The following is a 15873-nucleotide window of genomic DNA, read 5'->3' as shown; positions in this document are numbered from 1 at the left end:
TGTGAGCTCATCTTTCTAGCGCAAGAATTTTTAGGTCATGACACCAGATGGATTACGATGAGAAATAGATAAATTAAAAACACACTTGCAGAACTTCTCAGAGTAAGCATCCCTGGGATTAAATTCCTTGAAACTTTGGAGTCTGAACACTTTTGTGCCTTTATTTTTTCTAGTCCTGTTTAAAAAAAAAAAAAAAAGTGTTTTTCCATAGACCTTGAGCTAAGCAGCTGGGTCTTTATTCAAATTTATAAAAACTAAATTAGGGGGTGGCGCCTGTGGCTCAGTCGGTAGGGCGCCGGCCCCATATACCGAGGGTGACGGGTTCAAACCCAGCCCCGGCCAAACTGCAACCGAAAAATAGCCGGGTGTTGTGGCGGACACCTGTAGTCCCAGCTACTCGGGAGGCTGAGGCAAGAGAATCGCTTAAGCCTGGGAGTTGGAGGTTGCTGTGAGCTGTGTGAGGCCACGGCACTCTACCGAGGGCCATAAAGTGAGACTCTGTCTCTACAAAAAAAAAAAAAAAAAAACTAAATTAGGTCTTTAACTTACCTCTGCTTTGCAATGGAAGGGAATTTCAAATAAAGGCTGGCATGTTTTAACAAACACACGGAACCTTCACTGGAAGGTATTCCCCCTGGGAGTGGGAAGCCCTACTGCTTCCGTGACTTGGGAACACTCTCCTGCCTGCCAGGGTCTGGCTTATAGCAATTCTGCTTCCCACCAGAGGAGGGGCTCCAGGGCTGGGCCCTGTCTCCTTTACGTACACAGTGCAGCGACTATCATGATATTTAGTATGGAGTTCAATAAATACTTGATAAATGAACGCATCAATCAATGTCCTTGCTACTTACTCCTTCACTCTCATCAAGACTGCTATGTTAACATAGATATGATAGTGTGAACGAACTTAACTCTGATAGTGTTGGAAATTTTCCCAAATACTGGTACTTGCTAAACATCTCAGAATACCATCTTCTAGTTCAGAAAGGAACATTAAAGATCAGAAGGTAGACCTCTACATCTTTTATGGATATTAATTTTGGACTATTTTTAAGAGAAATGTATATCATCAAGGTAAACATTTAAATCATGAGAACAGAGATTAGAAAAACAGTATTCGTAGAAGGGTAAGGGTTTATAAGTTTACTTGGAAAGCTTCAGTACATCACTCAAGGAGACCGTGGAGAAAAAGGAGGCTTTTATGTTCATAATTTTTCAGCATTATGACTTTACTATGATCTAAAAATGCTTCTAGTCCACAGGGGGAAATTACTATTGAAGAGAGAGTGATGAATAAAGGCAAGGTACAGGGCCTGTACGTTATGACTGGTCGATAGCAACTATGTAGTAAACCTTTTTCATTCTGGACAAAAAAAAAAGATGCCTGCTCCTAGGCCCCAAATATAGCACAACTACAGGGCACACCACTCATCCTTCACTATGAGTAAATACAACATGATGTAAATTCTGCATGGAACACGGTGTGGATGGTGCCTGCTAAGGCCACTTTTTTGCTGTAGTGTAGTAGGTCCTTGAATAACATCATTTTGTTCAATGTCATTCTGTTATAACACAGATAAGGGGGAAAAATCAATTCCTGCAAGGGCCACTGTCTGTGGGGAGTTTCCAGATTCTTCTCATGTCCACTTGGATTTCTCAGGTACTTCAGTCTCTTTTCACACCCCAACGTGTGCGTTATCTAAATGGTCCCAGTGTGAGTGAGTGTGGGTAAGCCCTGGGATGGGATGGGATGGAGCACTAGCTCAGCGTTGGTTCTTATCTTGCGTCCTGAACTGCTGGGATAGGCTCCAGCACCTTTGGCCCTGAACTGGAATAAATGAGTCGTAAAGTGCATGAATGTATGAATGCATGCATGCATGCAAACTATTGTAAAATATATTAAAAAAAAACCAAAACACTATAATGATACAGAAGCATGATATAACTGCTAAGGGATGAAAGCACCGAGGGAGCCCATCCACCAACGCCAAGTTTGTTATTGTTTGTGTTTGAACTGCTGGTAGAAGGAGGTAGGTGCCTCTTACAGGTTTTGCTTTGCTAGCATTTATTCCTTGATTTAATATGCCAACCATTACACCTGCAGCCACTCACCAATTCAACCAAAAATTGTATTATTATCTTATTTGTTACTAACTAATCTTTCTTAAAAGTATGTATAGCTCAGACTTAATTCAATGTTTAATATTAGAGGGGTTTGAGGTCTTTATTTGGAACTTTTTTGGAACTCAGCCTCTGAGCAAACTGGTTTCATTGTAAGTTATTTCACTTAAAGTCATAGTTTCTCAGAACCTACTGGTGACATTAAGTGAGGGCTTACTGAATTGTAAACTCCTGAATACTAGCAATTACCATCAACCTATTAGTAGTTATGGACAGACAAGAAGTTCTTGACACTATTAAAGAAAAGACACACAACACTGCAAATAGTGGTCCCCATCCTGATCCTGACAGGGATAAACCCAGAATCACAATGACACGGGAACAAGGTGCCTGCCTAACAAGGAGCCCGCCTCCCAGAAGGTGATGCTGTGACCTTCTTGGGATGCTTGATTCAGACACATTATTTCCCCAAAAAATCCTCCTTGCCACTATTAATTTTATATGTCTGAATCAGTTTCTACATACATGTAAAAGCATTATGAATCTTATAATTAAAAAATGTTAAAGCTGAAAGAGAAACTACCAATAATCTGGGTCATGTCCACTTGATTTAAAGAGGTAGACACAAGATACTGAAGGATAGGTGCCATTTAGTTCATACAGATGTCATTTAATACAAATTTATAGGGTAAACGGAAGTGTATTATGTCTATTAGGTAGCAGCAAACATTTCAGTTAAAAAGTAATGTTATTAACAGCATGTACCAATAAAGTGTTAGGTTGTCAGCCTTAATGGCTATTTTAGTTGAAATTTTGTTGCGATTGTATTTTTACATTTTCTGCTGTATTTCTTTTCCTTATTGTAAATGTGCCTTTGAGGAACTAAGTCAGGGATAATATAAACTCTCTGGGTGAGATGTCCTTGATGCATTACTTTGCTCAGCAGTGTTACAAGAATGTTGTTTGGGGCGGCACCTGTGGCTTAGTGAGTAGGGTGCCGGCCCCATATGCCGAGGGTGGCGGGTTCAAACCCAGCCCCGGCCAAACTGCAACAAAAAAATAGCCGGCGCCTGTAGTCCCAGCTACTTGGGAGGCTGAGGCAAGAGAATCGCGTAAGCCCAAGAGTTAGAGGTTGCTGTGGGCAGTGTGACGCCACGGCACTCTACCCGAGGGCAGTACAGTGAGACTCTGTCTCTACAAAAAAAAAAAAAAAAAAAAAAAACTAGGTTAAAAATTAAAAAAAAAAAAAAAAAAAAAAGAATGTTGTTTGCTGCAGGTCAAAATAGCAAAGCAAAAAATTGTTCAAACAAATGAATCCTTTGTCATATTATCTGCCACATATTTTTGAAGGACACTTTTCTACAGGGGACTTTGATTTCAGTCCTGATGTTATTATCAACACATTACCAATACGAGTGAAGGGTGAGGATCCTTTGTAACTTCCCTGTATCCCTGCAGTGCTTAGCGTGAACCAGGTACTCAACTAGCTAGATGGATGAAAGAGTAAATGAACAAACAAACTACAAATCAATGAAGACAGGAGAAATAGTCATGTGGTGCTGGCTTTCTTTTAAGAAATCTTGAAGTCAATGGAAGTTAGGTTTAATCTATAAGAAAATATTTAGGTATATAAATGGTTAGAGCTACTATATATGAGAAGGTTTTGATGGGATGCAGAAAAAATAATGTAAGGGAGAATTTTGGACAAAATAAATACTCATTAAAGAGTTGCAATGGAAAAAAAATACGGTTATACCTGACTACAAGAAATTTTCTTTTTTTCTAAAACCAAAGAGGAAGAGAACATTAGAGAGTTAAAATTAAAAAGTACAAGGGAAGTCGTCAGTGGGCGTGTCCTTAGAGGACAGGAGGAACTGGAGGGAGGCTAGTGTGTGGATGAGGGAAGGGGTGACGGGGTCTTCCTATTGGACAGCTTGGGCTGACCCAGAAAAAAGATGTTATAAAACAGTCATGATGCACAGTACATAGTGACCACTTGTCAGGCAGTGAAACTAGCTTTGTATTCACTCATTTATTCAGTCCTCAAAATAACCCATGAATTGGGTACTATGATCTACCCTTTACATATGAGGACATGGAGGCCCAGAGAAGTAAAGCAACTTGCCCTTAGCTCTCAGACGCAGGTCAGTCTGATGCCAGTGCCTGAGAGGACAGCAGCCTACAACCACAAGACTCTTGACAACCCAGGGTCTGGCAACTTGGTTTGCTCTAACTCACCTCCCAAAGGTATGGCTTCCAAAGTTGTCAAATGATCAGGACTGCCAATAGGAGTGGGGAAGAGTAGAAAGCTACGTGGTTAAGACTCTAGTGTGCTACAGACAAACGGGCAAATTCCAATTAGTATTTGATCATGCTTTTAGGTATAGGGTGGCTGTGAGCAAGATGACCAAACTAACTGAAGTCAAGAAACTTGATGTGATAAGATGGACATATGATCAGAACAGCAAGATCTTAGACAAGAATGATGTCCAAAGGCATCCTGAAGGTTCCCTGTTCAACCACTCAGCCGGTATCTGCTGAGCTCCAGGCATGGCCCTGGTGGGTAGGCAGTGATTTCCTTACTCTGGTGATAAGCATAAGCCTTGGTTCTTCTGAAGAATTGAATCTTTGTCTTAACAGTACTTATTTTTGTAAGTTATATAGCACTTGGCTTAAAATGGTGCTATTTCATTAGTGGTTCAGCCATAGACTTTTTTTTTTCTCTGAGCAGGTCTTACATTTATTCATTTTTGTCTCTTAAACACCTAGTAGAGTATCTAAAACTTGGCAGGTACTTTTAAAATATTAGATGAAGAAAGAAGGGAGGGAAGAAGAAAGCAAGACTAGATATATCTACACATATGTAAAATTTGCAAATAATAAATGGCTAATAAGGATTAAATCACTGACACAAATATGTCTACTGTACACATTTCTTTCTGAGTGTAAATAAAATGGAGATGCACTTGGGTAGTATAAGAATATGTTCCTTGAAAAAAGCCAACTTATTTAAGATTGGATGAGGGTCATCCTAGTAGTCTTAATTTTCCAAAAGCCAGTAGACATATTTAATATTTTGGCTCACTTCAAGGACAGTTAAGAGAAATTGCTTCTCTTAAGATTCCTTGTGAAGTGACCAGAGTCTTAAATAAACAGGGCAAGGCGGCCAAAATTTCATAAAAGCATAACCAGGTGAAGGTGGTAAATGAGGTGATTTGCCACAATAAAATCTGTATTTTTAGATTTTTAAAATCTAAAATTTAAAAAATCTAAAATTCAGAAAAATTTTTAAAATTTTAAAAATCTAAAATTCAAAAAAAATTTTAAAATCTAAAATTCAGAAAAAATTTAGGTATGATCCCATGTTCAGAAAGGATGTGTAACTCAAGAGGCATTGGAAATACTAAATTATAAACTCTTCATAACATCATTACCAATTTATCTTGACGTTAAAAAAACAAAGTTGGCCATTGGAGTAAACAAATGTGGGCTGCCAAGGCAACTCTCTAGAGTTAAAACTGAGCAAACTTAGATCAGTGAGCAACAGGGACTGAACCTTCCCTGAACAGAATCAAGTATAGGAAGGCAGGACAGCCCCAGGTGGGTAGAGGCTTACAGAAAATTTAAAGATAGCAATGATTACAAGCACAACGACAGTTTCATAAATTCTATTTTTAGCACTAATTCCACTGAGCAGACAGAATGATGGTATCGAATGACTGAGAAAAGAGAACTACTTAACTGCTATTTTGTATCTTCTTCTTGAAAACATTTTTACAAGGTTATGAAGAGTGTAAAGACCAAGATTAACTGATAAATCAGAAAGTGATCATCTATCTATATGACAGCCAGGCCTCTGAGTCCAGGTAATTAGACCCAGAGGCCCACAGAAAACCTGCTTATTCCAGAGCCACTGTCTGTGTTTGGGAGAGATCAAAGACAAGCAAAGAGATTTCAGAAAAGAGGCCAAATGTCAATTCAGAAGGGACCAAACATTCTCAAAAACTATACAACTTGACATTCACCACTAAAAATTCTTCCGAAGGAATTGTTAAAAATATATGACTTATGACATGTAGGGAAAAAAGTACTGACCATTAGGAGCTAACATAAGTTCAGGAAAAAACAAGCTGGGCCTCCCTAATGTCAGTTTATTTGTAAAATACAGCAAAGGAATGCTACCAGATACACTTTGATTTCAGACAAGATATAAGCCTTGTGGAGATGGAGCTGAGGTGTTGTTAGTTGGATAACTCCACTTAAGGAGTGAAGATCATGTTCAAAGTCATTCTGCAGGCAAGTCTCTAGTACTATACATCTCTGTCCTTGGTTCTGTAGTTTAATTTATTTTAACCCAGTGATTTAGATGAGGCCACGTATGTTATGCTTATTTAATGCAAGCTGGAAGGCAAAAAGTGTAAGATCACATTATCAAGATTCAAAAGTATCCCAAGTAGTTAGAAAATGGTTCAAAACCATCAGGATAATTTCTTTTTAAGTTTGGTTCTGCACTGAATCATTAAAAAACCGTATTACTGAATAGTATACTTAAAATGATAAAGATGATAAATTATATATGTATATTTTGTGTCAATAAAGAGAAGTTAAAACAAATGTTCAAAAACAGAACAGGTGAGAACCACCTAGCATCAGGTTTGTAAAAAGCACCTACAGTTTCAGCTACTTGCAGATTCAGTACTAGCTAAGCCAACAGTGTGTAGTTCAATGAGCCAATGCAAACTTAGGCCATCATCATCACTGCAATGATTAGACCAAATTCTGGGGTTATTTCTTTTGTTTCTGGGCCACACTTCAGGTAAGAACAATGATGTAATCTTTGTTAGAAGATAGAAAAGATCACGAAAATTATACAAACCATGTCACCTGCGGAATGGCCAAGCAGACTGAGGATATTTATTTTGGTAGAAGAATTAGGAGAATTCAAAATAGTTTCGCATATGTAGGGGCTATTTTTTTTCCCCCTGGAAGAAATGCAGTGTCCTCTATCTCATTTCAGAGGTCATGGCCTACGGATATGATTGGAATCAATGTGGAGGCAGGGCTGGGGTCAACAAAGTGAAGCACAGTGTAAGGATTCCGGCTGCCATAGGTTGGAACGTGACACCGCATTACGAGTGACCTCCTTGTCACCAGATGACCCCAGCAAGGGGACTGGAGGGAGAGGCTTCTGGGTGGCCAGAAGGATGCACTTAAGGCGTGCTCCAGGTTGCACTCCTGATGCAAGTGGACAGCACAGAGCATGTGAAAACAATGAAACAAAGACAAAACCAGAATAAAGCAGCAGCTCTTGTCCCCCAAATGTATTTGTTTCTGTAAATATGACTTTCCTCCCCTTCCTTTCAGGTTGTCAAGGGAATGTCTGAATGGGTGTGAAAAAGATATTCAATCACATAATATGCTTTGACTATACCATATTAGGTCTTAGGAAAAAAAATAGTCTTCTGTCTACTCACTGTTTTTGCACTGACAAGTTCGACAGCCATTGTGATCAAGTTTGAAACCATAAACGCAGTCCTTCTCTGTCAGAGTGCAGTTTGATAACTCCCCACATGCAGGTGGATCAATTGTGATGTAGGTTGGTTCTAATAATAAAAAGAAAAAAAAAAGAATCAATGGAACATATGATTACCTCTAGATGCTATTCAATCTTTGAAATCCCACACCACAGTGCCTTATGAAAAGTCTAATCAATAATTTTCATCAAATCCCAAACTTTTACACTCTAGCAGTGTGCTTAACCCCTGAAACAGAAATATTTTCATTTGGATTTTTAAAAACATGAATGCTCTACTTCTTCGTGTTTAAGAAATTGATGCATATTTTGGTCCCTCATACAATTCTTGTCTGATGGTCACTACCACTGAAAGTAGATGAGAGGTTCCAATGAACTCCATTTAAATTAACTGTTCTATTTCTGCCTGCTGTTTTCTGAGTTTATTTCTCCTAATAATCAGGACACAGCTGCCAACTGTCAATTATCTCACCCCCTATTCTGTAATACTTCTGAAATCTGCCAGCATTTCTTTCTCAAATTAATCAATTTTTGAGACCAGATTAAAGCACCTGGATTTCTTTTCTTTAAGTGGCATTCCCTCACTTATGACAGATGATATGACAGATGACAATGACTAGGAGAGCTTACCCTCGGGGCACAGAGCCTGTGGGGGTGGCAGAGGGAGACGCAAGTGTTCAGAGGAAGAGCCCGGTGGCCAGGCGGGAAGGGAGCCACAAAGCCAGAACCAGAGGTGACACTGTACTTTCCCTGTCGTGTTCCCTGCCACGCTGATGAAGAATTGCTCTGGGCAACGACAGTAACTGCTCACACTTACATGAAGTGTATTATGTGTCTGGGGAACGTTTACAGTGCTATTCACAAATGCTCCCACACTCTAAAGAGGTGGGTGCCGCCATCATGTCCACTTTTCGGATGAGTTAATCTAGAATACAGACCTGCCCCTGGTCACAGCATTACTAAATGGTGGGCCTGAGATTCAAACCCAGACAGCCTGACTCCAGTCACACTCCGAACTTCTACAAAATGCAAAGTCTGCTGTGACGGTACCTCCCTTACAGTGCATCAGTAGTAAGAGAGAAAGTTTATATAAATGCCACTTGTGGGGACAGCATTGCCAAAGGGCACAAAAAGACACTGACATATTTATACAGCATCTTTTCAACCAAAAGATACTACGAATGTCTTCCAAGTAAGCTGTTTCTCACAATATCTTTGGGAAGGAGCTAAGTACAGAAAGTCTCTACCTACATTTTTACAGATGGAAAATATGAGGTGCAAAGAGGGGAACTGGCTTATCTAAGTTTACATAGCAACCCAGTAGCAGGCTGGGAATAGAACAGAACAGAGCTTCCTGACCTCCTGTCCAACACTCCATCCATTAGTCCACACTGTCTTCTCAAATTTCATCCTCTGTTACCATGGAAGAGAGACCAAAATAGGTGTTTTAGCTGTCACTGCTAAGATCAAGAGTTCTAAAATTTTTATCCACCTCCTAAAAGGGGACAATGATTCAACTCTTTACAGGTAGTAATGATGACTTATTAAAGAGATGCTTGGATCAGCATTCTCCCAGTTAAAATACGTATAAAGTGGTTACAACACACACTCTACTTTTATTACAACATACGTCTGAAGAACATCTTCCTGAAATTTTTATATAAACTTTCCATTGCTATAAAATTTCTAATTTCCTTCAATGACCGAGTATTCTTTTTTTTTTTGCAGTTTTTGGCTGGGGCCAGGTTTGAACCTGCCACCTCCGGTATATGGGGCAGGTACCCTACTCCTTGAGCCACAGGCACTGCCCCATGACCGAGTATTCTTTCAGACAGATAAACATCAAAAAGTAGTTAACAGTTCAGGCAAGTTTTAAGATGAATTAGATATGGTATTCTCTTATTCTCCTAAAATTTACTGCCAACATCTTCAGTTCTGGACTCATCGTTACTCTTATTAGCCACCCAAACCAATGATTCTATTCCAGCTCTCAGTCACAAGACAGCTGATATTTTGGTGAAATTATGCTAACCACAAATTTAAGAGAGAGAGAGCAGAAGACAAAGATCATCCCAGGGAGGAGAGAATTTGATGGTCCAGCGAATTTTCAGACCAAGGATGAGGGATGGATTCTGAATCCCCATGCACAGTGGTAGTGGATGGCTTACGGTTAAAGAAACATCAAGGGCATCTACACAGACCAAAATCTTGCACACTTACAGACATTTCAGACATGAAGTTTATGAGAAGCTTCTGCCTTCAGAAAATATACCATGGAAAAATATATGTTTAAGTAGATTAAACTGACACTTAAAAATTGCATAATCACAGGGTGGTATAGAATTTTACTTTTAGTGAATTTTACGGATTTATTAAGGGATTGTCCAACTTTCACAAAGATGATCTTCCACCTCTAAATGCTATTTCTTCTCAATAGCAATGTATGTATTATTAAGATTAATACATGGGATTAGGGTTGTATGGCTAGAAAGTAAATGAAAAAAATGGATGGGATGATCTGATGATCAGAGCCACAGCACTGACTCACTCGGTCCCAGTCCTGTATTTTATCCAAAAGGCTTTATCGGCTAGGTATGTTTCAGATGCACACCTGAAACACATTTTTCTATGAGAGGAAGTACGTTCAGTACGTTTCCTAAAACATTCAGCAGAACAGCGTTTTTCATTTGAACAAATGAAAAAATGCACAAAAGGGCTGTTCAGGATATGCTGGTCCCACAATGCGCATGTTAAATATTTTAGGTACAAGTCCTACTGGGTGACTTCCAGACCTCAGACAACGAGATGACGTGCAAGAAGCAAAAAATCATTTTGTGTTTCCACAATATTTTCTCATCCACTCATGTCCTACTATGGAAAAAATTAAGAAGCATAAGAAGCATTTCAAATTTTGACACTCTCAGCATTGAATACTGAAACACAGATACCTCAACAAAACCACTTATTCATGAAAACCACCAGTTTACTCTAGAACTATGAAATTTCCCTCCAACAGATTAAGTGGAAAAAAAATAGATTAAGTGGAATATAACAATGTTCACTGTGATATGTATATATATATATGTAAATAGAAGTCTAATTTTTTTTAATAAGAGCATTTTAACACTTGGTTTTTCATTTTATGACATTTAAATAAATATCATTTTCCTACTCAAACTGGAGCAAATTTTAAAAACCTTTCGGGTTAGTGCTGCATGCTTCTCGAGTCTTTACTGCTGTTATCCTGTGTCATCGGGGTAACTGCTGATTTGTAACAGACACCTTTACGGGCAGCTGTCTCCTAACATTTCATGTAAAGCCAGACGTTACGTGCTACCGCCTTTCATCACTCTGCCAACATTTCAGGGCTTGGTTTCCTACCAGGTGAGACCATATCTAAAGCAGTTAGATTTCTGTGAGAACAACGTTACAAAAAATATATATATAAATGATCGATGAGCTATGAGCTATGTAGAAATGACCTAGCCATATATAAATTATCTAGCAAAAAAATCTGCTATTATCTTTAAACCTATCTGAGAGTTTGCTTTCCACCTATTAATATATTATCTCAGAACTGGTCCTGTTACTGTCAGGGCAATTTTTTGAGAAAAAGGAAATTCAATTTCTTATTCTAAACAATTTAGAGTTTCTTAACTCCAAAGACAGACATGTTTGACATTACCCTGAATTAAAGGACTTTCAATCAACATTACATTTACAGTCTTTAAAGAATAATGGCCAAGAGCTGGTTAACATAGTTTTTATGTTAGTCCTTGGTGAGAGAAAAGGTGATTTTAAAGAATTTAGAATCATGGTATCATGGGACGATTGTTTCTCACACAAAGAAGTTCGAGGAAGTATTAATGAAAATAAATGTGTATTCTGTGTGTCTAAAAATTAGAGCATCTTGAAATTTGTTCATCAAGAATTGTTATTACCCATACTTTCCTCTAATCTACTAACAGTGCTTTGAATATAGACAACATCTGCTAGGTCTCGGCCTGAGGACCAGAAGATTCTCCCTTCAACCCTACAATGGTGTGCTCTTGTCTTATAGTGGGTCTGACACTGAAATCTCACGTGCCAGAGTACATGCCTTTTCAGAAGGATGATGGTGATCCCTTGTCCTTGGGGAATTTGGTGAACAAGGTTCAGCTGAACAGAGGCCCTGCTAAGACTTATGGAGCACTCCTGCATCACTGTACGCAACACCTGCTGCCCGGAGCAAAGAAAATTGACTCCGTTCAAACTGGCTGGGTAGAGATGTGTCAGCAGGCCTCTTTCAAAGTAGAGAAATGGCCTTAGATTTCTTCATTTAGGAGAATGAGGAAATACTTGTGGGGTTTGGGTGAGGGGAAATTCAGTGACGTACTGCTTACAGGATCACCCTGAAATTCCATCTCATCTTGTATTGAATCAGCTGAGGAATCAAAGAAATACCTTAATGTTCTCCAAAGGAAGAAGGCTTGAGACAGCAGGAATTCATTGTCTTTGGCTACAACTATTTCTAAAGGGAACCCTGGAACAGCTTCTTTGTGGAGAAGAATTCTAGAAATAGTTTCTGAGCCTAGAAGCAATAAAGAACAAAAATGGGTGTTTGTTACATCTACATCAAATTTTCTGTTTCCTACTCTACATCTGAGTGGGAACCACTATTCTCAACCTGTTGTCTTCTTGGAGACTCTCCAAGTACCTTACACTATTCAGAAGAGCAATTGTTACAAGAACCCTTGGGATTGTGTCAGGAGTGCAGATACCAATTCTTATCCCAAGTCTAAAGAAAAAATTCTGGAAGAAAATCTCTTATAACATGCAATAAGATAAACAAACACTTGTTGGTTCTTTATCTAACATTTATTTAAAATTTAGGGCTATTTCTTTCATACTCTAGGAAGCCCAACAACGGCCTGAACAGTAAAAGTATTTCCAGGAAAATATTAATAATTTTTAAAAATTAGCCTCAAACACTAAATTTCTGAAGCTACAACACCAGAATTTTACATTGATGTTCAAGTATTTCCTATGGGTTATTTTATCTACTCATTAGGGAAATTAAGGCATTGGGATTCTAATTTGGCCAAGAATATAAAGTTAAAATGAAAATCATGATTCTAAGTCCAAGGGCTTACTAGTAAACCATAAAATAACACATATTTGTATTTGATTATTTAGGTGTCACGTGTATAAATGCATTAGACAAACCTAAGCTCTCTACTTTCTTGTTTTTTGTTCTTTTATTTTATGAAAAAATTTCCAAAAACAGCAAGGGTAGTAAGAAGTTGAAACCCAAATCTCACTTCTTAAGAAGCCAATTTAAGGTTGTTTTTATCATCACGTTATACAGTTCAATGACTTTGGGAGAACACTGAACCAGGAGAATATATTCCGATCATCTGTTATTTTAAAATGTATAATAATTATGTTTGTTTGCTTCTGAAACAATCTTATCACGGGGTTTTATATTTTAGGTACATGTAGCTTGTATGAAAATGTTAATGGATGCTATTAACTTGGTTCTAATCCATTTACTTCACTGGACTTCTGGTTTTAAACTAATCCACACAAGGTTCTTCTCATGACCTTGATTACTACGAGCTGGTTATATCTTGTAAACAATACTAATTATTCCCATTGAGAAATGTGTGAAGCAGTCTTTTTCATTAGCAACCATGGGAAGGCTGACAGCCAATTGGTAGCTCTTAAATATGGGCGGCAATTCTGGAAATGTACAACTGTGGAAGGCGTACAGGACCACTCCTCTCGGGTAGCCCTGCCTCTGTAGGGGGTGATCAACTCAGGCCCCAGACTGTGACTGTCTGAAGGAGTGCTGCTTTGCCGTGCTGTGCTCTGAGGCGGCAGCAGGTCTGGAGAGCCTGGCTGAGGATAGCAGTTGTATACCAGCACCCCGTGCCTCCACATTCACACCCGCCAACCCACTAAGAAAAAAGCCTTTCTGGAAAAATCTCACTATAGGAAAATTTCCAGAAACAGTACTTTTTAAAGGCAAATACATTCTTACATTTCTTTTTGTAAGTGCAAAAAATTTCCAGTAGAAGTAATAAGATAAATGAAGCTACTAATTCCTACCTCGTGCTGTATTTCTCTTACTGCCTCTCTTTTTGAGCTTTACTATAATGCTTTGCATATTTTACATACCTCTTCTCTATAAATCCCCAAGCCTGCTTATTTGATTGTGAGAGGCAATTTGAGCACTCTTTCGTAGCATTTTTTTTTCTTTTCCAGGCTAGACTTAGTTAAGTTGTGTGTGAATACCCAATGAGTGGGAAAATTCCAAAGCCACACTCACTTCATGTGGCAGCTCAATTGCTAAATGTACTGGGGGTCTCCTACGGTCCCAGCAGTTAAGGGCAGCCTGTCCAGCGCTGTAAAGCTGGTGATAAGGCTGGCTAAGACAGAACCAAGGGACAGAGCGTATCTGTTTTACTCTATCTTCATATGTCATTCTATTATCACAGTTGCTTTTTAAATGTGACCCATAACTAGTCTGAACACCATTCAAGTAAATCACCAAATTGTCAATGTAATTGCAGCCTGGGAAGAGAAGTGCAGAGAAGATGAAATTTTCCCAAATGAAGTTAGAAAGAAAACTCTATTAAATGTAGACAATAAGTGGGGGGTGGGGGGGGGGTTGAGGGGCATCAAGGACACAGAAATTCCCTAATCTGGAAGTGGGAATTTCCATCGGGGATGAATGTGTACTTAAGAAAGTCTCATTAAGTCATGGAAAAAAATCTACAGTTGGGAGCTTCAAATTCTTTCAGCTGCTACACATTTAGTTACCCTTTTTTCCTTTGTATATATTTCTCATAACAACACCTACATCTTTGTAATTTCTGAAGTACTTATCTCAGAGCAGTTTCTTATTTTAAAATGGATAGTGTGAAAATGTTCCCAAGATTTGAATTATTTTGTGATCAGATAGAGAAGTGACCACATATTTATTAACTATTTATTTATTAACTTTATATGCTTTTTCTAAGGAATCTTGGCTGTTGGAGGTATTTTTCTTCTTTTACCAACCTCATATTTAATAGGAAAAGACAGTAGTATGATGATGAGATTATTATTAAAAGACCATTAAAGACAAATTAAAAAATTTTTTATATGGAATAGGATATCTTTTTCCAGGGATTCAGCCTGGGACTGCTCACAACATTATCATCACTGGATTCCAGGAATAATCTAGACCTTTTACACCTGTCTTATATTTTATTCTTCTTATTGCTAATTTTCACGGGGAATACATCTTGGTAGCCTTTAACTGGAAGTAATATGCCATGTTCATATGTTTCCGTGTGTGCACCCATTTTAAATAGTTGTGTGTCAGATGATCAGAGTTCTGGTAGGCTCAACTCACCTTTTTGGTAAATAATTGAGATCCAGGGAGAAGAGTCCCCTCTTAGGGACAATACCTGATTCGCTGTTAACCTCAACATCTAGCACAGTATTTGACTGACAGTATTGCTCAAGGAAGGAACAAGGAGGAAAAGATGTCTAAGCGCCTTGGACACGCTGTTCCTAAAGGGCTGACTCTCTAATTTCCTAACTTTTACAAGACTGGACAGTTATTGCAGCAGTACTTTGCGCACAGTAGGCGCTCAATAAATGAAGTTACACCGAAGCAGCAAGCCAAACCTGAAGGCAGTCATAATAATGTAATAGTGAAAACTGAGAAGAGGAAATCTCCAAAATCCACGTAGTCAAAAACAAGACACTCAATGACGACACTCTGTTCCCTGAAATGAGTGCAAATATGATCTGTACCATCAGCTGAAGAAGTCCACAAAGCCTTATAGAAGGGATCCCATCAAAAGCTTCAACATAAACTCTGACACCCCAAATTCCAACAATCTGGAGAATTCACTTTTGGAACCATGCCATTCCTTGATGATGCCAAATGAGAATGGGTTATTGTACTAGTGCTGAAACAGCTGGGTGCGCATTCAACTCAGGGACTCGTACTGGATGAACTACGGGTATGTCGGCCGAATGCTCAGCAAATTTGCTGCTTGATTAACCAAAGACTGGCGAGGATCGGAAGAAGAAGCGGGATACCGTCACAATTTCTGGTGATGGTATCCCAGTGCCTGGCAGACTGATGGAGGCTGAGCAGCCCATTTGTTTTACTCAGTGGAGACTTGAGTGCCAATTGTCACGAACCAGAGGTCTGGAGTTCGCCTGGACGTGATCGAGAC

The 15873-nt window shown here is 38.8% G+C and overlaps 1 protein-coding gene across 4 annotated transcripts in view; it reads right to left on the bottom strand.

The window, feature by feature from the left end:
- The window catches only part of CRIM1 (cysteine rich transmembrane BMP regulator 1), a 202468-nt gene that overhangs the window by 45564 nt on the left and 141031 nt on the right, over positions 1-15873 (bottom strand). For all 4 annotated transcript variants that reach the window (XM_053587500.1, XM_053587501.1, XM_053587502.1 and 1 more), the window contains one exon: positions 7596-7724. In XM_053587500.1, coding sequence (XP_053443475.1) covers positions 7596-7724 — 129 coding nt within the window. The remainder of the gene's footprint in view (positions 1-7595; positions 7725-15873) is intronic.

The sequence above is a fragment of the Nycticebus coucang genome, chromosome 4 (genome assembly GCF_027406575.1).
Source record: "Nycticebus coucang isolate mNycCou1 chromosome 4, mNycCou1.pri, whole genome shotgun sequence".
Classification (NCBI taxonomy): Eukaryota; Metazoa; Chordata; class Mammalia; order Primates; family Lorisidae; genus Nycticebus; species Nycticebus coucang.
The sequence above is the reverse complement of the archived record's forward strand: the minus strand, read 5'-3'. Positions and strand labels throughout refer to the sequence as shown.